Here is a 24,044-nt window from a genome sequence, read left to right on the forward strand (position 1 = left end):
AACCAAAACAAAAAATGAAGGTTTTGATGTTGGATCAAAAGTGACACATCCATATTCAGAAACCAAGGATAAATACCACAAAAAATAAAATGTTACATTTTAATAAAGTGATGTGACAGCTCCTCTAGTAATCTACAATTACCATGTATGATAGCTTAATTTAATTTAAAAATTATCACAAAAAACAAAGTACAGGTCGATAGAAACTTAATATGAGATAAATAAGAGATCTAGCATGAGATTCCATTTCTCATAAATACATGCTAATTTAATTTCAACTTCCAAATCAGGCAACTAAATTAAATATTTTGTTTTCTTTACCCCATGCTAGTTTGACTTCAGGGGGTATATAACACAGGTACTTCAATCAACAATAAAAATTCTATGTAGGGAAGGAAAATGAATGAGAGAAAACAAAAAATAGGAGGCTCAATTAGCAAAACAAAACTGCATGTTTTATTTATCAAAGACAATGAAATAAATCAGAAAATACAGAGAAATACAAAAGAAGTTATAAAGCATAAGTTATTTTTTCAGAAATGGAAAAATGTCCCTGAATAGTAATTTTAGATGTATCTTTTAGTAGGAGTCAGTGTCTAATAATAAACAAGCAACCAATTTTATATGTACTCTATAGCTGTATTAAATGATTTTTAAGTTTAAAAGAGGATATAATTCTCATTGTTAATTTTGGCATTCAAAAACAAAAATATAACTGAAAAGAAAATAGATGAGACATAAAATGATCTGCAAAATGTAGTTGCTTCCAGTTGTAATAATGGTCACAGACACACACACTCTTGTAACACACAGACACACACACACACCACCCCCAGATCCCACAGACACATCTCTGTAACTTAAAAACCGATTACTTGGCATATCTGAATTCAAGATATGATTTTTATAGGTTAATCCTACAATCATAAAGCAAGAAGCTATTAGTAGTACAAGGTTTTATTTGTTTCATTTAACAACCTAAACATCTAAAGAAAAAATTATTACAATGATAAATGAAAGATACTTTTATTGGCTTCTTAAAAGACAAATGCAAATTGAGAATATCTTATTCAGAAAATTAATTTTCAAAAGTGTCTTAAATGAAATAAATATGATGTCTAATACAATCTCTTCCTACAAGACTCTCTAAGATGGCAATGCTAAAAACCAAGCTTCTCAACAGAACCCCTAAACTTGGCATGTCCCTTAAAAAGAAAACAACGAAAAGATGTTTTTATAAGGGACATGTGGAATACCCATATCTTCTTAAAATCTGTCCTAAAACAAACTATCTTTAACACCCAAATTTTCTCTATATATTAAGTTCACTTAATTTTAAATTAATTGAAAAGATATCCAGACACAGTTTCTAAGAAAACAATGCAGAAAGTAATTTATGCATGGTTATTTACAGAGTTTGCTAAATAATAATGTAAATATCATGTTCAAAAATCTGACAAAGTTCTTCTATAATCAGCACTGCAGGTTTTAAAAACTATATATAACAAAGGATGTTTCATGTGTAGAGTTACACTAGATGAATCTAGGAGCCAGAAACTAAAGCATTTGACATGGTTAATAATTTCATTTTTATTATACTAAATGTCAGGTCGGAAGTCAATGGCATTTACATGCTGGAAGACTGTTTCTCACTCATCTCTTTCAATTATAACAAACACTGATTAACCAAATATGACTGGACTTTACTGCTACAACTTTATGGTTTCTTTCAAGTATACGCAAATCTTTTACATGGGCACGTATGCAAATGTGCAAAACAAATGAAATATAAATATTTAAGAGAATGAACAGAAATGGCTTTTAAGCATAAACCATCCTGCTATTCAATTTTGAAGATCTATCTTTTCTTCACTAATTTGTCTTCTGCTTTTAGTAGTCTTCTATTAAAGTTGTAGGTTTACAGATGATCTGGAAATTTCACATTGATATAAGAAAAGAATGTCTGGTCGATGCAGTCTAGGGACAAAGAAAGAGTCTTAAAGTATATTAAGTTGCAACTGTCTACATGGTAATACAATAAAAACCCATTTTATAGCAGTATTACATCAAGTATATAATGTTCTTTTGGTAAAGATAATATAAAATAGCATATTATCAGAATATATTCCGAAGTTTAAGCTTCTATAGGAAACCATCTAGAAAATATTTACACATTAAATTTTAGGCTCTTGAAAATGCAAACAAGATAATTACACTGAATACTCACAGAATATCATTCAAATTAGTAAAATTACTTTGCATTTTATCTTACATACTGATACACTTGCTCGCAAAGGTATTTTAGTGGTTAAAGAGAAAATGTGACACCTTCTAGAGCTAAAAGAACATTTAAAGGATACTTTAATATTTTCCAGAAATACAACTATTCACTGTACTCTTCAGTAGAAATAAGTAAATTATATTAGATTATGTAAAACTCCTAGTTATAAAGCTTAAGCAATCAAATCCCAAACCATACAATTTATTTATAAAAAGAATACAGTAACTTTGAAACATTTTGTACTTGTAGAGACATCTAGAAGTGTTTCAGCAGACACTTTGCCTATGCAGTTCAAATACTTTAAAAGTTCAAATCATTTATAAACATGAAGTATATGGCACTTGCTTTAAAAACAGTATAGGGGGAAGAGATATTTGTAAGTCATATATCCAGTAAAGAGTTAATATCCAAAATAGTTAAAGAACGCATACAACTCAATAACTAAAAAACCAAACAATCCAATCAAAAAATGAACAGAGGATCTGAATAGACAGTTTTCCAAAGACACACAGATGGCCTTCAAGCACATGAAAAGATGTTCAACAACCCTAAACATGAGGGAAATGCATATGAAAAACAAAAGCAGATTATCACCTCACACCTGTCAGAATGGCTATAAGTAAAAAGATAAGAAACAAGTGTTAGTGAGGACATGAAGAAAAGGGAAAGCTTGTGAACTGTTGCTGGGAAAGTAAATTGAGGCAACCACTCTGGAAAACAGTATGGAGGTTCCTCAAAAAATTAAAAATATAACTACCCTACGATCCAGCAATTCCACTTGTAGCTATCTATTTGAAGAAAATGAAAACACTAATTCAAAAAGATACATGCACCCCTGTTAACTGCAGCATTATCTACAATAGTCAACATATGGAAAACAACTTAAGTGCCCATCAATAGATGAATGGATAAAGAGGTAGGGTGTGTATGTGTGTGTTCCATATATACATGATGGAATACTACTGAGCAAAAAGATCCTGCCATTTGTGACAACATGGATGGACCTTGAGGGTATTATGCTAAGTGAAATAAGTCAGAGAAAGGCAAATATTGCATGATTTCCCTTACAAGTGCAACGAAAAAAACCCAATAACAAACACCTATACTCATAGATACTAAAAACAGAGTGGTGGCTATCAAAGGGGAAGGAGTTTCGGGACAGGGGAGCAAAATGGGTGAAGGGGATTGAGAGGTACAAGTTTCTAGTTACAAAACAAGTAAGCCATGGGGGCGTAAATTACAGCACAGGGAATATAATCAATAATATTGTATTTGTATTAATTTGTATGGTGACAAATGGTAACTAGACTTATTGTGGTGAGCAGCTCACAAAATATACAAATGTCAAATCACTATGTTGTACGTATGAAACTAATATAATATTGTATGTTAACTGTATTTAAATAACAAAAAGTCTATTCTAGAAAATAGAGATATGAGGTCTCCTCATGTGAAGAAATTACTAGCTAGCTGCATGCAGCCTCCAGAAACTCACTGGATAACTAGTAAGACAACCTCTGCTCATTTCTTTATTCCCATTTATTCAAGTTGAAGCCTTCATTGTTGATACAAACTGACAGACATTAAGGAAACTATGAGAGCTCCCATTTTCTTCACACAACTTTTATTCTTTGATCTAGTTTGTTAAGATCAGTGCATGGAAAATTTCTTTTCAACCACAAATTTGTTTTTTGTTTTTTGTTTTGTTTTGTTTTGTTTTACCATGTCTGTGGATTTCACATTGTTTTATACAAAATGCCCATCCCTTCTGTGTAAGTGCTTTGTCGTATTTTATTTTTCAAGCCTTTAAACTGTGTGCTAATGGTTCCTTACATCTGTGGTTAATCTTTTAAAAAGAAGTTTAAAAAGTCTGACTTAAAGTTTTTTTATTCATTATATATTTAAAAAATTAAAATTTATGAAATTCAATTTTTAAAAATCTTAAAAAGTTCACAATGTACTGAATCTTAATTAGTTGACTGTTAACAGTATAACAATATATTAAATATGCTAAGTCTAAGTAAACAACATTGAGTACACATAAAGTCATCTGGTGAATAGGAATACATGAAGGAAACAGAGTTCTATATTAATATTTCTTACCTCTATAATAAGAAGAAATATCTTGTTCTATGAGCAGCTGCCATACTTTCAGACATGTTTCTGACTTTTAGATAATTAACAAATCCTCTGAAGAAAAGAAGCAGGCCTGAAATGGTTAAAGTAATACAGATCCATTATGTTCTTATACGGAGAGGGCATCAATTTAAAACAGACAATTATAAACAAGATCCTCTTGGCTTAAGGAATTTAATCTGTAAAATTCTACTCATTCCATAAAATATTTTACACTATAACGATAATAACCATCATGAAAAAATATAAAGAAGTTTACTGCCTCCCCAAATTCTTTCAAGTCCAGATGTATCTAAATTAAAGCAAATCCAGCCATGAAAATCCAGAATTACACAAAAATATATTTATTCCATGATTTCTTTAAATAACAAAGTTACCTAATGCATTTAAGCTGATTCAACTCAGAGAAATCCCATTTTTATATGAAACTTTCAATTAATACAACTACTAAGCAAACTAAGACATATTTACTGATAGAAAGTATTCAAGAAAGAATATATTCAAGTAATTTGCTAACAATCGTGGGATAAAACCAATAAGCCTCTCTAATAATATCAAGTGCCTGTCATCTGTGAAATCTGTATTTGAAGATATATGTTATGTAAATAATTTTTAGTTCTTATTTTCAAGTATTAACAAAAGACTAATTTATAATACAAATTTAGATAAGAATCAGGAAAGAATTGGGAAGCAACCCACTCTACTGATTTATTAAATGATTTGGGATAGATCTTATATCTATCAGTATTCTCTTTAACAGGATTTTTAAATAACAACCATTTACATAACAGGAACCCTTAGTAATTAATAAAACAATGCCTGTGAAATGCTTCAAAGTTTCAGATGAAAAATATTAGCTAAATATAAAAAGCATTAGCATTATTAGTAAATTCTTTGATATACTTATTCAACACAGAATTCTAAGGGAAACATTTATTAACTTCAGTAAATGTTTAACTAGGTAATGGGCGGGGGCAAAACAAAAACAGAAGATATACACGCATGTAACTTTCCTCATCGAGAGGAGGAGTCTGTCGATTTAAAATGCAAAGTCCCAAATTAAATTTGTACCCCGACTCCAAGAAAGTAACCAAAGCACTAAAAAAAGCATGGTAATAATAAAGAGAAAAGATAGGAAGATATACAAATAATGACTAAAGCAAGTGGTATAAATTTCAGCTAAATCTGAGCCCATCTGCTTCCCATATCCTTACTCCTTCCATTTGTGACTCCCACTCTGAATTCCACCCTCATGTCCTTCCAGATGCTGTTCAAAGATAATGGTATTGTGATCCAAATGTAGAAGTATTATTGAAAAATGTAAACCAAAATTATTTGTGAAATTCCTACTTTTGTCTATGAAAACTACTGTTTCTAAGACTATTTTGTCCTGCTCAGGCATTTTCTAAAATAAACCAGTTCATATCTAGAAACCAATCATTCAGCAGCTATTGTTTCTCAGTGTTCTACAATGTACTCAACATTCTTCTGAGTATATGTGAAAGCAACATTTTTATAATGGATTAAGTTTTCACAATTCCCTAAATGCTAGATTGTGGTTCTGATGTGAAAATGGGGGGTGGTCCTCTGCATTTCACTGGGCCCTATAGTTGTCTTCCTAACATCCAATCCTTAATAATATATTTAGAAGCAAATACACTCATTTAATATGCTTAAATACCTAAAAGACTTCATATATTTTTTCACTTTTAAGTAAGAAACTCAGTAACGAGCACAGAATTCAGGCAGTCAGAAAACAATTAATAATACAAATAACTGCCTAAACCCTTGTAAGAGTCTGGCTCCCTAACAAAATCACAACACTAGAATAATTTCACTATAATTGTTAAGAGTAAGAATACAAGATCTTTAGTGACCTTAACTGACCACTAAGAATTTGTTTCCCTAAAGATCTTAAAGATCCAATACCAGGACTGAACAAAAACTCAATGAGAACACTGCCACCTACTGAAATGCTATTATTTTCTGGTGCAATTATATTACTACAGAAATGTGGGCTTTTAAACCTAAGTAGAGAGGATATTCTTCATGTCACTAAATAAATCTGAAATGTGGATTAAAGGCATTATGTGATTTTGAGATTAACTTACCATACATCTAGAGTGAAAATCACCAGGGAACAAAAATTGGAAATCCATAAAATTCATCAATATTAATAAAAAGACATGCCTTGTAAAAAGAGAACTCAACAGAAGTACTGTGATCGTTGAGCATGAAGCCTTCTTATGCCTGACTGATTAATGATTAATGCAGGGTACATTTCAAAAGTATAAAGAGTGTTTCAATGTTCCAAAAATAAGAAAATGCATAGAACATCCAACTATCCTACTCTCAACATATCCTAGGATCGTTAAAAGAAATTATGCATGTATATTTTCCAAAATAAATGCTAAAGACAATTTTTTTTACTCATTTAGGATTTTCAAGTTTTGCGATATTCAATTATCATCCAACCACTGATTTTTTTAAACTGACAGGCTCTGGATTTTCAATCAGAAATCTCGAGTGCAATGTATAATTAATTATCCAAATAGCTGAGATGATATTAAGTATTTGGATATGAGAATTTTACAGTAGAAAAATTATTTCCACATAAGTTTCAACACAATGTATTTACGTCTTACAATTTGGGGAAATATCAAAGTTAAACTAAATGCAAATTAAAAACTGAAATGCATTAGAAATAAACTTACCAAGTACAAGAAATATCCACCAAAGCCAATACTGTCCATTGAAATATCCAGTAAAATAATCAGAAAACTGAGGAGTGAACAAAAATATATTAACCCTATTTATGTACCTAAATTTGAAAATCATAGATTAGCCTCAGTTTCAGAACAATTTACCTCAAATCATCTCTTGCGCTTAAAACAACACAAAGAGAAAAATAAATACTTAATGGCATACATAATTATTTGAGGAAACAAACTCTTTAAAATCTTGTATACAATAGCTAACAAACTTATACAAAGTATTTTAGAAACAAAAATCAGTTTCAAAATTCTAAGAAAGAAAGGTAAATTCTATATATCCGAATCCAACTTTCTCATTAAAGAGTTCACATGTCAGTTCTTTTTTCATAATCTCTCAGAGCCACAACTACCATCCCAAACACACTACAGCAACCCGCTGCTTTAGATATTAACACCAAAAGCCACATTAGTTTAATCTTATCAGATGGGGATGTTCGGCTGACCTCTAAAAAGAAGAGCTTTTGACCTTCTGTACACCCCCTACTGTTAATCACTGCCAAGAATACTAGGCACATAAAGACCCCCAACTCATTAGAGTCTTTTTATTTTCAAACTAGATGCTCCAGTATTCAGTTCCCAATAGTGAGCTGAGACCAGCTAAATGAACCTTGAAGTGGCGTTTCAACAGTTCCTATCAGTGACCATGGTAGACAGTTTTATATTCCCTGTGAAATGAGTGTATGAACAGGCAGATGGAAGGCAGAGTCTGATACTGAACACAGGTATCTTTTCCTTGCTTAACCTCTGGATGTCATGATTTATTATTTAAAAAAAATTTTTTTAAGTCAATCTAATTTTCTTCATTTACTTCAGATAATTCTTCCCTATTATCCTTTAGCACCTAAACAATTTTCCAAAGTTATTTTTTGAAAGTGTTTAATATAACCTAGTCTAAAACTACTAAAAATTAATTTGTTTTATTTACTCTGTTTCATTTCGTTGGCCTCCAAACTGAATCTGATTTAACTAAAAATGATTTTGTCAAACGGAGATTTGCCCTCAAATCTGAAATTAAAAGTATCTCCAACTTTATTTTTGTAATTATTTCCAACTATTCGTTGGTAATTTCCACAAAAGTTTAAAAACCCTATAGGTTTAGGGGCCCCTGGGTAGCTCAGTCATTAAGCGTCTGCCTCCGGCTCAGGTCATGATCTCAGGGTCCTGGGATCGAGCCCCACATCGGGCTCCCTGCTCGGCGGGAAGCCTGCTTCTCCTTCTCCCACTCCCCCTGCTTGTGTTCCTTCTCTGGCTGTGTCTCTCTCTGTCAAATAAATAAATAAATAAATAATCTTTAAAAAAAATAAAAAAATAAAATAAAAATCTTATAGGTTTAGTAATAAAGTACTTATAAATTGTAAATAATCTCACTATTGAGGAAGCATATGTACTAATGATTACCTAAATTTGTTTTTTAAAACTTTTTAAGTATTTCTACAGGAAGTATTTACAATTAATAAACGAACCATAATCTAAATTTTCGGCTGAGGGCTTTAGAAATTTCAAAGTTTAAAATTTTTAAAGTATCATTATAGATGCAGATCCTACACACTCCTACATCTTTAAAATATGTACAAGGGAGAACTAAACAACTGGGGAAATATAGCTGGTAAAGTAGGACTGCACTACACTTTTTAATCAAGTGATTAATAATAAGAAATAAAAGATTTTCATATAGGTTTTAGAGTCTTTAAGAATGAAAAGAAATAAAGAACCAAAGCAACACATTTTTAACTTTCTAATTTTTAAATATATTGTAGAATATACTTAAATAAATAATATTACCTGGCAAGAGGCAACCAGAAAAGTAAGAACATCATTCTTCACCAAAAATATTTGCCAAAGCTAGTCTTTATTTACTCCCCAATGAAAAAATAGAATCACTTTCACCGTGAAGTCAAAGAAAGACTCACTATGTAAAAAGGATAAACTAATGAGTTTTTGGATTCATTACTGAGTGAGTAAAAATGTTTTAAAATACCAATAGTCAGAGGGCTGAGCCAAGTTGGGGTTTTTTAATGAGTAAATCAATCATGTTGACTGGCCAATCACAGGATGCAAAAGCCAAATTTTGGAAAATAAATTAACTGACACTAAGAGTTTATCTAATTTTATTTTATTAATATAACACCAGTAGTTTATTGTTTACATCCTGTCTACTTTCAAAAAGAGTTGTTAGTTTTAAAAAAAATATATTGATTTTTAAATAAATGAAAACATCAAAAGCCTTAGAAATAATAATACTAGAATCAGCTAAAGATATTTACATTAAGTCTGAGTAAATGGAAACTCAGAAACAAAAAGAAAAGCTACAGTATGATTTATAAATTACTTATTGTCTAATAAAATAAAACATCAGGCTTTTAGGAGAAAACCTTTCTCTCAGCACTTCACATGGCATTTATTGCTTAGAGCATTATAATAAAAGTCCAAGTACAGTGTCACAGAGGCAGGACAGAATTAGGAGAAAAGGCACTGAATTGAGACCAAGCTAGATTCTAATCCAACAAACTGTGGGATATCGAGCAAGTTATTTGACTTTTTTTATTCTTAGCCTTTATCATCAATAAAATGTCTGGATTATCATTAGCATCACTGATACAAGCAGGAGTCAAGAATTTGGTGTTTGTAACAAATCATGCTTGCAATACAGTAAGTACTCAATGAAAGGCAGCTATTATTATTTGATAAAAAAGATTTTTAAAAATCTTTTTCTTATGTCAATTCTCAATATACACTAAAGGCATAATATTAACCTTAACCTAGTAGCAGTATTTTTTTTTTTTAAAGGCACATTTTATGTGGGGTTTTTTTTAAAGTTTATTTTTTTAAGTAATCTCTACGCCCCACGTGAGGCTCAAACTCACGACCCCAAGATCGAGAGTCACATGCTCTTCTGACTGAGCCGGCCAGTGCCCCCTCAGTAGTGGTATTTTAAAGGGAAATGAAACAGTTCTGGTGATCAAACCTGATGCAATCCTCAGTATTTGAATTTAAGTTCCCCATCTTATCACATTAGATGGAATTAATTACTAGATAAACAAACCCCTCTCAACTAGGAGTACTATAAGAGAATTAGGCCCTAATACCCCAACAGCAGAGGTTGCATATAATGGACTGGACTTTTTTTTTTTAATGAATCTAGAATACACAAAGTTACTAAGTTTAGAAGAGTTGAGAAAACAATCCTCAAATCATTTTCTGTGTTCTGTGACTAAGAAATCCATTTGAATAATAGTAATTAATTCTATTACTAACATAATAATAACCATTGGGCACATCTAACTTCAACTCTTGTTGAGGTTTTTCTAGTAATAACTTCTGCAAGGGCAGGGATCGTGCTTTATCTTTGTATGCTCCCTAACACCTTAACAGACTTATGATCATGGTGGGAATCCACTTCACATTTTTTTTTTTTTTTAAGATTTTTTTATTTATTTGAGAGAGAAAACAAGCAGGGGTGGAAGGGTAGAGGGAGGGAGGGAGAGAGAGAAAAAGAGAGAGAGAGAAGCAGACTCCCCGGTGAGCAGGAAACCCGACGTGGGACTCGATCCCAGGACCCTGGGATCATGACCTGAGCCGAAGGCAGACGCTTAACCGACTGAGCCACCCAGGTGCCCCCACTTCACGTTTTTAAAAATGAAATTAGAAAAAGAATCTGCCAGGGGGCTGTTCTTACATTGGCTCAGATTTTGATCATCTGAAAAGGCGGCAAGTCTTAGGTACTACCCAAGAATCAACTGATTAATAACCAGAACCTTTATCTGGTCTGAACAGAGACAAGATCTGATAAGATTACTGACACTCTGGGAAGCAGTAAGTTTAAAAATAATGAAGAAACACATTAAGTCCACAGTTTTAATTTTTTAAATCAATGTGATAATGTAGGTGCATAAGTGAAGTGTCTGAAGCATTTAAGAAAAGCTGACATCTTAGTATGTGATTCTACAGAATATTTTAGGAGGATCTCATTCAATTAGAAATCAATGTTTAAATAAATATGATTTGTAGAAATTATGCATTTTATCAATTGTGTAATAGCACTTAAATATGTGGGTTACTTTTAAGAAAACTTACCAGAACAATAAATAAAACCACTTTTTTTTTTTTTTTAAAGTGATAGTGTCGTGTAGTGATCTCTGTGGTGTGGGGCCCAGTGTGGAGCCCTATGCAGGGCTTGAACTCATGACCCTGAGGATCAAGACCTGAGCTGAGATCAAAAGATGGATGCTTAACCTACTGAGCCACCCAGGTGCCCCAAAACCACTCTTGATCATTCTCCTAAGCCTTATCCTAAAGAAACTAGGGACAAAGCTTCGTAAAAAGGAGCCAAAAGGAAGAACTGGGGGAAGAATATGCTAACAATATTACTGCTGATGGAATGGTTACAGAAGATTATTTTGGGACAAGCTGCTGAGATGGGAAAAAGAACAGGACTTAGGATTATCTCCCTACACACCATCTTGTAAGTGATAAAAAGTAGACAGAGGGTAAATTCCAGAAACAACAGGGAAATAAGAAAGGTGGAGAAGGAACATAAGGGAAAAAAAGGTGAGTTCTGATAGCCACCTCAGAGGCCTTAGTTAACTTTTGAGCTCTTAATGTTACTAAAAGAAAGAGTGAGAGGATAATTAAGTCCTTGAGAATTTTACTAACCAACAGAAAATGCTCTGTTTTAACGGGTGGTAGGCACGCGTGCGCTGTATCACAACAGTCGCAGCCTGGTTTACTGAGCACATGCATTTGTACAGCAACTGGACAAGTGCTTGAACTGAATGACCTCTAGACCTCACAGAAATCCTGAAAGGCAGGATTACCAGCTTATTATGAAGACATGCTCACAACAATTTAAAACGTAAAGTTAAAACACTGATATAAATAAGATTCAAACTCAAATTTTTGACTTCAAAGCTCTTTCCATGTAGTAACAAGCTCTCATGTAATAAAGTTACAAAATGTTCACACTACAGAGATCACTACAATAATAAGTCTAAAAAGGTTAAGAATAAGTCTCAAAATAATTGATTCATATATGTAAAATGAACATTTATGAACCACACAAGAAATTTCATGTATTTTAATGAAATAGAAGTGATAGAGGCTATTAAAACACTCACCCTAACAATAAGAATCCATTTGATCAATGAAAGTCCAAATCCACAGATGGCACCATATCTTCCAGCTATGGTATTGGTGATACAGAAGGATAAACAAAATCCAAGCCAATTGAAAATAAATGCCACTAAAAGCAAGAGAAATAGTCCTTTTAAAGACCACACTTTGGAAACAAATTAACAGAGACATAATATTAACAATACTTCATTGCAACATGGAAATAACAATTCCCTTTCTTTTGACTGTACCAATTAAGTCTTGTTTATAGACTATAGTTTACCTTTTGCAAATATATTAGTTATTAACTACACATTAACAAACAAGTAAGCTTGGTTTCTTGTCAATTTGATCAAAAAGGATCAATTCCTTAAAACTTACCACCAATAGGTGAAACTGCATTTTTAAACCACCTAAAAAACCAAGTCACAAGGTAACTCCCATGTGATCCCACCCAAGAATTCCAACCTAAGCAATCAACCAACCAAACTAGATTTTTTTAAAAGCAATATTAAAGAGGAGCCAAATAAATTATAAAATACTTCCAGAGAAGGTAGTGTTCATTGCCTCTTCGTCCTACCTACTGAAACATGCTTTTCCCCCTTTTCAGGATCCCACCCACCTACAGAGCATTTTAGGGAAGGCTGGACCCCATACTTAACCCCAAAAGGTGGGTCCTGAGTAGTCTGGGAAAATCACAGGAGGCCAAAACTCCCTGCCATTTTTTTTTTTTTAAATAGGACTTCTGAACAGCATTCTTTGGTTCTTAAAAAACACATCAAGGAGATAGAGGATGGAATATAGGTTAAATAACAGTGGTTCTAGGTTGATCATTGTTGAAACTGAGTGATAAATACACAGAGGTTATTTATACTCCTGCCTAGTTTGAGAATTTCTACAATGTTTTAAAAAAAAAAAAAAAAAACTCCTTATCCAGTGGATGACTAGTTTGGATATAACATCTGGAACTGCTGCCGGGATTCTGCTGTCAGCCTGAGGATTAAAGTGTGACTCCACAAGGGCTAGGGAGTGAAGAAAATCAAAGAAAAGCAGAGCCTTAGAACTGATACTTGCTGTGGCTGAGGTCTGCTTGCCTATCTGCTTGCCTATGGATTTTCTGGTTTGTGAGATAATTTCCTATTTAAAACAGCCGAGTAAGGGTTTCCTATTACTTGTAGCAGAAACCATTCTAACACAGGTCCTTGAGATATAATCAGAGTGCCCTATCTATGTCCAAGATATTAACATTATCAAGATAATAACAGTAAAGATAATAAAACTGAAGATCAATTTGAGCAGAACTTTGGTCCTGTTCAGTGCCCATCCTCTTACCCTCAATATCTCTAACCAACCCTCGGGGAAAACAAAGTAAATTACCTAGAGAAATGCTGATTTTTCAGAATTCTGGAGACAAAGAGGAAACATTTTAGGATAAGTTTAAATGAAATAGCTATTTCTTCAAAGCAATTCCCCTACTCCTATAATTTCTTCCTTCCTAATGCCTTCTGGGCACAGCTTTCTTGATCATTTATGGTAAGCTATGTTATATGGTACAATAGTCAGGAGAATGAATTTTGAAATAAGAGACGTGTTTGAGTCACAGTGTGACATATATCACTCACTAGACTCACTGCTGACTTCTGTGAGCCACAATTCTCTGATCTGCAGGACCTATTTCACAAGTCTGATAAGGGGATTAAGCGAGATAATGAATTTAAAGAGCTTAGCACAGTACAGAACCTGGCACATGGAGACCGCTAAGAAATGTTAACCATTATTACTACCCAGAAAAAATGATATTTTTAGAGTAGCTTGTATCTTTTCCGCAAAAAAGAAAAAATTCAGGAGACACTACTGGAAATAAAACTTGCTCACACTCCACATTTTCTTTTTTGTAAACCTAGATACTGATCAGTATTTGGCTATCCTCTACATCTGTGCTATCTAATGCCACCAGCCACACTGCTTTTTCTACTTGCTCCAGGAACCCACCCTACTCTACAAAGGATGCTATTTAAATTTCAATTAGTTAAAAGTAAATGAAATTTCAAATTTAGTCCCTCAGTCACACTAACCACATTTCAAGTGTTCAATGGTCACATTTAGCTTGTAGCTATCATATTGGACAGTGGAGAGAATTATTTCCATGGTCAGAGAAATACACTATTAGATATAGCTGCTCTACATCTAACTGGTTAATATATGTGTTATCTGTGGAGAAAAACATGCAACAGCTGATCAAAAGATAATTTGATATCTCTTTAAAATACATAATATGCATTAATGAACAGCAGTAGAGACTCCCAACCCGGTGTCCCATATATATGCTAGTGACAGGCTGAGCAAGCTCCTCTCTTCCTCCTCAGTAGGCAGGTGAGATCTGGGCAGAGCACAGCCGTTCACTAGCCCTGAGCACCTTATTCCTGGATCCCAGCGTGCTATAAACATTCTATCATTTTGTAAGCATGTCATGCTGTTAAAACACAGGAAGCACTGATGGAGAAAATACAAAACAGCAAAATATTCCAAAAGCGCATTTTTACCTTTGAGTGTGTGTATGTTTAGTTTGGGGGAAAATTAATTCTAACACTGTTTTCCTCAAAACAGATTTGCCAATATCTACTATACATACAACTGTACTCACATCAGAAATAAGATACAAAAGAACAAAAAAGTACAAAAGTGTTTTCTTTTTGCTCTCTGCCAGCAGTATGGATTCCTAGAAGCTGTGCTCATGTAATATAATGTGTTATGGACTGAACTGTGTCTCCTCAAAATTCACAGCTGAAGCTCTAACCAGTGTGACTGTATTTAGAGACAGGGCCTTTAAGAAGATAATTAAGGTTATAAAGGTAGAGCCCTAATCCACTAGGACTGGTGTCCTTATAGGAAGAGAAGAGACACCAGAGTGCTCTCTCTCCACCCACATGTAGGAAAGAGACCATGGGAGGAAATGGCAAGAAGACAGCTGTCCATAAGCCAGGAAGAGAATCCTCACCAAAGCCCGAATTTTCCAGCACTTTGATCTTGGACTTCTAGACAGTCTCCAGAACTGTGAGAAAATAAATTTCCACTATTTAAGCCATCCAGTTGATGGTATTTGTCATGGCAGCTCTAAGAGACTAATACATAACTTTATCCTTCTGTAACTGGGTTAAACACTGGGAAAACAGTGAAGCTGGTGACTACTCAAGCATAGATACACTTTTTAGGCCCCTTGGCCTATAAGATAGCAAATAAAGCTGAACAAGTCCTTAAAATACAGAAAAGGCAGAAGCATTCAATTCTAAATCCTCTATGACATGCCTGAGTTGGCAAAAGAGAATTTAATAAATATATGCTAAACCTTAAGTGTATAAAATCCATAAAATTAGGAACAACATATAGTGGAGGCAGGCAAACATATACATGCCTCTAGAAAAAAAGACAAGAACACCTTTCTTTTAACTCTACTTCACTCATGCCATGTTTCCCTGGAAACCTAAGACAAATTAGGAAGCTTGAAAGGTGTAGGGCACCTATTCCCCACACAGCAAGGCCCAACATGGAATCCAAAGAAGCAAAAGTCTTATATAGCCTATATTCCTTAGAAAAAGTAAGATTTGGGGTAGCAAAGCAGCAGGAAGCAGGGCAATTAACTCAGAAAAGTTGATAAAAAGAATGCTTACTGTTGCTCCAATTACACTTTCCACATTCACCTTCCCAGTGCTTCTTTATAAGAAAGTGAGTCAGACAGGTTAATGACATTTGAAAGAAGGCTACCAATCACTTTAAACCACGTAAAAGGTGAATGCTCAGGTAAGGATGGGGAAGGAGAACATTACTACTACCTTCACCTAACAGCACTTTATGATTTATGACATTTCACATATTTTAATTTAATTGATCCTCACATTAGTTTTTTAAGAAGGGCAAGGTCAGAATTAATTCCATTTACAGAAAGACAAATTGAGACTTAAAACAGTGAAGTGCCACATAAACTCACAAAGCAAGAGGTATAGGTAAGACAGGAGCACCCAAGTCTTTCACCTCTCCAGTGATCATTTTATTATACCACCAATCTACATAAAGAGGGTAGCAGGATAACCTAGAAAGCAGTATTGTACACTACAGTTTATCCTTTAACTAATAACACTTTACTTTTAAATTTCCAAAAGCCACAAGATATTTATTAATTACAAAGGGGAAAACTTTATAGTGAAGAAAGCTGGCAGACACCATCTTAACCTGATGAGAGTTGGCATCACCAGCAATAAGACATAACTAGATCACTGCCTCCTGATATGATGCACTGAGAAGGGCACATCATTCCTATGGTATTCTTAAAAAAAAAGAAGAAGAAGAAGAAGAAGAAGAAGGGGAAGAGGAAAGAAGAAATGCATAACCTGAATCTAATCATGAGGAAATATTAGGTAAATCCAAATTGAGAGACATTCTACAAAACCAGTCCATATGTAATGTACGGTGACTAATGTAATAATAAAAAATTAAAAAAAAAAAAAAACAGTCCATATTCTTCAAAAGAATCAAAGTCATAAGAAACAAAGACTAACAAACTGTTCTTCAATTAAGAACAGACTAAAGCGGGCGCCTGGGTGGCTCAGTTGGTTAAGCGACTGCCTTCAGGCTCAGGTCATGATCCTGGAGTCCCGGGATCGAGTTCCGCATCGGGCTCCCTGCTCAGCAAGGAGCCTGCTTCTCCCTCTGACCCTCCCCCCTCTCATGTACTCTTTCTCTCTCTCTCAAATAAATAAAAATCTTAAAAAAAAAAAAATTGTAACTGTACCTTAAGAAACTCATATAGTATTTGTGAAGCATTAAACTTATGTTGTTTACAAGAAAAAATTTGTTTTGGTCATCTCATTGCTTATAATTTAGCTGAAATGTCTTAAAACTAATAAATTGTTAGCATCATGTCTTTCTTAATGGCTAATTGTTTAAATGAGGAGAATTGCTTGAGAATAAGAGAGAAATTTACCTGTATGCAGTTCAGAATTAAGTTTAGTGAAATTGATTCCTTGTCTAGGAACTTGATGTCTTTGAAACCTAGTGCATTTGTATGTATTAAGAATTTTTCTGTGATTGGAGAAATAAGTGCTCATTGTTAGTATTATATGTATATTCATTTATGACTTTCATTTATTTTTAAAACAAGTATCAGATTTTTAAAAATTTAAAACTTTTTAAACTTTTTTTTTTTAAGATTTTACATTGCCATTTTGCTTTAGTCTGTTCTTTTTTTTTTTTTTTAAAGATTTATTTATTTATTTGAGAGAGCGAGAATGAGAGAGAGTACATGAGAGGGGGGGAGGGTCAGAGGGAGAAGCAGGCTCCTCGCTGAGCAGGGAGCCCGATGCGGGACTCGATCCCGGGACTCCAGGATCATGACCTGAGCTGAAGGCAGTCGCTTAACCAACTGAGCCACCCAGGCGCCCGCTTTAGTCTGTTCTTAATTGAAGAACAGTTTGTTAGTCTTTGTTTCTTATGACTTTGATTCTTTTGAAGAATATGGACTGTTTTTTTTTAATTTTTTATTATTACATTAGTCACCGTACATTACATATGGACTGGTTTTGTAGAATGTCTCTCAATTTGGATTTACCTAATATTTCCTCATGATTAGATTCAGGTTATGCATTTCTTCTTTCCTCTTCCCCTTCTTCTTCTTCTTTTTTTTTTTTAAGAATACCATAGGAATGATGTGCCCTTCTCAGTGCATCATATCAGGAGGCAGTGATCTAGTTATGTCTTATTGCTGGTGATGCCAACTCTCATCAGGTTAAGATGGTGTCTGCCAGCGCGCACAAGCGGGGGGGGGGGGCGAGGAAGGAAGGAGGGAGAGGAAGAAGTAGACTCCCCGCTGAGCAGGGAGCCTGATGCGGGGCTCAACCCTAGGACCTTGGGATCATGAGCTGAGCCAAAGGCAGACGCTTAACTGAGCCACCCAGGTGCCCTACAGTTACAATTCTTAAGTGTTCCCTTTCTGGATTCACTTACCATCTACAACATCACCTAAAAGCTATATAATTATAAACCCAGCTCTATCTGGACAGAACATGTCATCAATGTATTGTTTTTCAGTATGTGTGATGCCTAGACAATCTCTTTAAGAGTTTTAACTTTTATGACTTGTCCATGGTAGGTGCTCAGAACTGCTTATTAGTGAATACAGATGCTCAATATCATCAATCCTTGGGGAAATGCAAATTGAACCACAATGAGATACTACCACACATCTATTAGAACAGCTATAATTTTAAAAATTGTCAGTACCACATGCTAGTGAGGATCAGAGCAACAGAAACTCGCTCACCGCTGGTGGGAATGCAGAGTGGTAACACAGCCACTTTGGTAACACAGTTTGGCAATTTCTTACAATCCAGAATTCACATTTCAAAACAATATTCTAATTCCTTTTAAAATTACGATTTAATATGTCTTTAAATGTGTTTCCCTCAAGTCTAAAATGGGAATAATGGGGGCTCCTGTGAGCTCAGTTAAACGTCCAACTTGGGATTTCGGCTCAGGTCATGATCTTAGGGATTGTGGGATCGAGCCCCACGTCGAGCTGTGCTCAGCAGGGAGTCTGCTTGAGATTCTCTCTGTCCCTCTCCCTCTGCCACTCCCCCTGCTCCCACACGTGCTCTCTCTCAAATAAATCCATACATCTTTAAAAAAATAAAAATAAAGTCAAATGGGAATAATACAGGTGATTAATTTTTACTATAGTATGCATATTCTTCAATTCTGAAGATTCACACATGGTACAAAATTTCTAAACAGAGTCTATTACATTTTTAAGCATTATAGTTCAAGGTCATTTCCGCAGACTATTAATTATCCAGTGGACTAAATCTTAATTTCTAGCTTTTAACAAATAATTGACTTCCATTCCACTCTCTTAAAAACTCTTAAAAAGAAGATCAGATACAAGTATGTATGAGGCATTCTGCTCTGACACTTCAAGGGATTATGAGAAGCAAAAATTATCAAGGATACATATCTTTCTTTCTTTACATTTTCTGAACATGAACATGCAATTATTTTACCAAATTTATGTGTAAACTTGTTCAGGATTACAAGCGGTAAGAGATGGAAATGTGGATGCTATAAGAGAGAAGGGAAGAATTAAACCATCAAAAAGTTCTAATTTGAAATATTGATATTCACTGTAGTTTTATTCACACAATTTATATTACCTGAAATGTTTAAGTTATAAACCATGTTAAAGAAAATCTGTTTCTGACAAGAGGTGTTGGTAAGGATGTGGAGAAAAAGGAACCCTCTTGCACTGTCGGTGCAGTCACTGTGGAAAACAGTATGGAGCTTCCTCAGAAAGTTAAAAATAGAACTATCCTATGACCCAGTAATCACACTACTGGGTATTTACCCAAAAAATAAGAAAACACTAGTTCAAAAGGATATATGCACCCCTATGTTTACTGCAGCATTATTTACAACAGCCAAATTATGAAACAGCCCCTAGTGTCCATCGATAGATGAATGGCTAAAGATGTATACACACACACACACACTCACACACACACACACAAAGCAATATTATTCAGTCATAAAAAAGAATGATATCTTGCCATCTGCAACAACATGGATGGAGCTAGAGAGTATAATGCTAGGTGAAATAAGTCAGAGAAAGACAAATACACTGTGGAATTTAAGAAATAAAACAAGTAAAAAGGGGGGGGTGTGGACAGAGAGATAAACCAAGAAACAGACTATAGAGAACAAACTGATGGTTACCAGAGGGGAGGTGGCGGGGGGCGGGGGGGTGAAATAGGTGAAGGGGATTAAGAGTACACTTATGATGAGCACTGAGCAATGTACAGAACTGCTGAGTCACTATACTATATTGTACACCAAAAACTAATATAACACCATGTATTAACTATACTGAAATTAAATTTAAAAACTTAATAAAATTTAAAAAAGAAAATCTATTTCTGAACCACAGAAATAGAAAAAAGAATAGAATCTAAATAACAGCTACTAGATAGTTGAAGAAACATGAAAAATATAGCAAGCTGCAATTTGAAGAATAGCCACTAGATGGTAGTGATTACAAATAAATCTATGCTTCCCAAAGCAAATACACTCAAACACTGGCCTACAACCTACCAGAAAAAATGTATCAGGAAATGAAGTCCAAAAATAATTTATAATTTTACTCTTATAATATTGGTGCAGTATTTGTGGAATACGGAACATAAAAAAAATAAGTTATAAAGACATCATTTAGTAAAAATGTAGTAAAAGCAGGTAATTTACACTAAATACATATATTCTTATTAATACACCACCACAGGCCAAAAATAAAGGCAACTAAGTGTGTAGGTCACCAAACATTTGCAACGCTGTTTTATCATCAAAACGTTTCCAAATCTAAAAGGGGGGGGGGGGGCGCTAAAAAGAAGACAGTAGGATTAAGTGAAATACAGAAATGGAGAAATATCACTAAGCTCTGAGTCAGATAGATGGTATCAAATCACATTTTTATACCAAGAGACAGGTATTTATACACATATAGTACAATAAACTTAAATTTCCTTTTCCAATTAAGATTTTTAAAATACATAACCATTAAAGGAATTAATATTGACGCTACTCTTTTTATAAACAAAATATGTGGGAAGCCTGCTATGAATAATAAAGGTTACCCGTTGAACTAAAACTAAGGAAAAAAACTAACATTTACTAGACTAATAGTACAAAACAGTAGTTATTTGTAGTCAAAGTGTTCATTTCCCTTCCATGGTACCTACCATCATATCTAACTACAAATTTTAACTGAAGACACAAGATTTAAATATTGCATATACATTAGCTGGTTGCCAAGCAGAACATAATTTACTAAATTTGAAGAGAAAAATATAACTGCTTTCCCACTCACCGACCCACTTCTGAGTGGTTATCTACTTCTATTCTTCAGCAGATGAAACGAAAGAAGGAAAAGAAGCAAGAAACCATTTCAAAATGGAGGATTAGTGATTTCCCAGACTCAAAAGTAACTCAGCTCAAGGTATGTATTTTCTGTATTTTCTATTTTTAAAGTTGAACATGATACTTTAAATAAGTAAACTATTTCTTTGTTTTATTATCAAAATAAATTTTATACTTAAAATGAATTAAATCAGTATTCTATGAGAGCTTGATCATTTAACCAGGTTGAGGGCAGAAATTTACTATATTAAGTCTAATAAATATACTTATATGAATATTGGATTTCAAAAACTTAATTTTAGCAATTAAACAATTCAAGTGTCATAATATTATGTACTGAGTATACTATCTGCCAATCCCTGTGTTAGGAACTGAAATAATAGACTGTAACACAGTCTTCCCTCAAAGTATAAAGTCTACTTTATAAATTCAGGTATTTAAGAATTCTGCAACATGTTAAAAAAAAATCATACTTAGGTTTTTGGTCTTCTAATTCCTTACCATTCCCCCAAACAAGATATATTTGCATTCTTTTGTGTCTCGAATCACATTGTTCCAGGTGCCCAGAATATTTCTTCTAACCCTTATTCCTGCTTAAAGACACTCAAATGGAAGTCCTTTGCTCCAAAAGCAGAATTTATAGTTTCATTCTGCATGCTCCTACATCACTGCATGGACACATAGCATTTCTCATGCAAAAACATATTTAGCTTAAATATACTTATATAATTCTATATAGTCAGCAACTAGCATAATGACTGCAATACACCGTTATAAGTATACTAAATACTAGGATTTTTATTGTATCATATGATCACACAGTTCAATATCAGGAACAATTTACATTTAAAACAAAGTAGTCACCCATTAACACTATCTGCCTTTCTTCACAATGCTACTTTAAATACACACACAGCTAGTATATGCAAAAAAACAATTTGGAAATGAAAAAACACTTACTGAAAAACGCCAGCATGAAAATCCCATCATTACCCACTCTGAGCTGGTCTGCATCACTAAAGTCATCTCTTTGTTGGCACTCTTCCTCCTGAATCTGTAAAACACATAACATTAGAACAGCTCACTAAAAAACTAATTACACCTTTATTATTTAAGTATAAAGATAAGATTTTAAATAAAATCAGATATTCTCAATTTGTTGTATAGACAAATGATACAATGAGTACAATGTCTGACACACAGTAAATACTCAAAAACATTAGCAAGTATTAATTTTTCATGGGCACCCTTGAAAAGAGTAATTTTAAAAGAAAACACAAAAAAAGATAAAAAGTAAACATTAGATTAATGAAAATATATCAAGAAAGATGTGACTGACACATTTGCATTGAACAGTAAAGAGGAATTTTCATAATCAGTGGTGGAATCTAAACTGGTATGATCTCTATGGCTGGCAATTTGGAAATATTTATCAAAAATAAAAATGTACAACCCACAACTATATGGTCACTTAATCTTCGACAAAGTAGGAAAGAATATCCAGTGGGAAAAAGTCTCTTTAACAAATGGTATTGCGAAAACTGGACAGCAACATGCAAAAGAATGAAACTGGATCACTTTCTTACACCACACACAAAAATAAATTCAAAATGGATTACAGACCTATATGTGAGATAGGGAACCATTAAAATCCTAACACAGGAAATAACCTCCTTAACATCAACCATAGCAACTTTTCACTATGTGTCTCCTGAGGCAAGGGAAACAAAAGCAAAAATAAATTACTGGGATTTCATCAAAATAAAAAGCTTCTGCACAGTGAGGCAAACAATCAAAAACTAAAAGGCAACCTATGGAACTGGAAAAGATATTTGCAAATGACATATCTGATAAAGGGTTAGTATCCAAAACATATAAAGAACTTGTAAAACTCATCATCCCAAAACTGGATAATGCAATTTACAAGTGGGCAGAGGATATGAATAGACAGTTTTTCAAAGAAGACATCCAGAGAGTCAAGTGACACATGAAAAGATGCCCAACATCACTCATCATCAGGGAAATGCAAATGAAAACAATAGGGTGCCTGGGTGGCTCGGTCGTTAAGCGTCTGCCTCCGGCTCAGGTCATGATCCCAGGGTCCTGGGATCAAGTCCCACATCAGGCTCCCTGCTCGGCGGGAAGCCTGCTTCTCCCTCTCCCACTCCCCTTGCTTGTGTTCCTGCTCTCGCTGTCTCTCTCTGTCAAATAAATAAATAAAATCTTAAAAAAAAAAGAAAACTACAATAAAATATCACCTCACACCTGTCAGAATGGCTAAAATCAACAACACAAGATACAACAGGTGCTAGCAAGGAACCTTCTTGCAATGTTCGTGGGAATGGAAACTGGTGCCGCCACTCTGGAAAACAGTATGGAAGAAGGTTCCTCAAAATGTTAAAAATAAAACTACCCTACAACCCAGTAACTGCACTACTAGGTATTTACGAAAAGAATACAACAATACTAATTCAAAAGGGATACATGCACCTCAATGTTTATAGCAGCATTATCTACAATAGCCAAATTATGGAAATAGCCCAAGTGTCCATCAATCAATGAATGGATAAAGAAGATGTGGTGTATATCTACAGTGAAGTATTACTCAGCCATAAAAAAGAATGAAATCTTGCCATTTGCAATGACGTGGATGAAGCTAGAGAGTATTATGCTAAGCAAATAAGTAAAAGACAAATACCATATGATTTCACTCGTATGTGGAATTTAAGAAACAAAACAAACGATCATAGGGGGAAAAAAAAGAGGGGGGGTCAAACCAAGAAACAGAC

General features: G+C 34.0%; 1 protein-coding gene across 1 annotated transcript in view; it reads right to left on the bottom strand.

Moving 5' to 3' along the window:
- Nucleotides 1–1,010: 1,010 nt before the first annotated feature.
- The window catches only part of NDFIP2 (Nedd4 family interacting protein 2), a 67,600-nt gene continuing 44,566 nt past the window's right edge, over nt 1,011–24,044 (bottom strand). Inside the window, 5 exon segments of the mRNA XM_035003199.1 lie at nt 1,011–1,977; nt 4,385–4,490; nt 7,132–7,198; nt 12,306–12,430; nt 22,216–22,309. Coding sequence (XP_034859090.1) covers nt 4,387–4,490; nt 7,132–7,198; nt 12,306–12,430; nt 22,216–22,309 — 390 coding nt within the window. The 3' untranslated portion in view covers nt 1,011–1,977; nt 4,385–4,386.

Source organism: Mirounga leonina, unplaced genomic scaffold (assembly GCF_011800145.1).
Source record: "Mirounga leonina isolate KUSES-001 unplaced genomic scaffold, KU_Mleo_1.0 Mir_127, whole genome shotgun sequence".
Classification (NCBI taxonomy): domain Eukaryota; kingdom Metazoa; phylum Chordata; class Mammalia; order Carnivora; family Phocidae; genus Mirounga; species Mirounga leonina.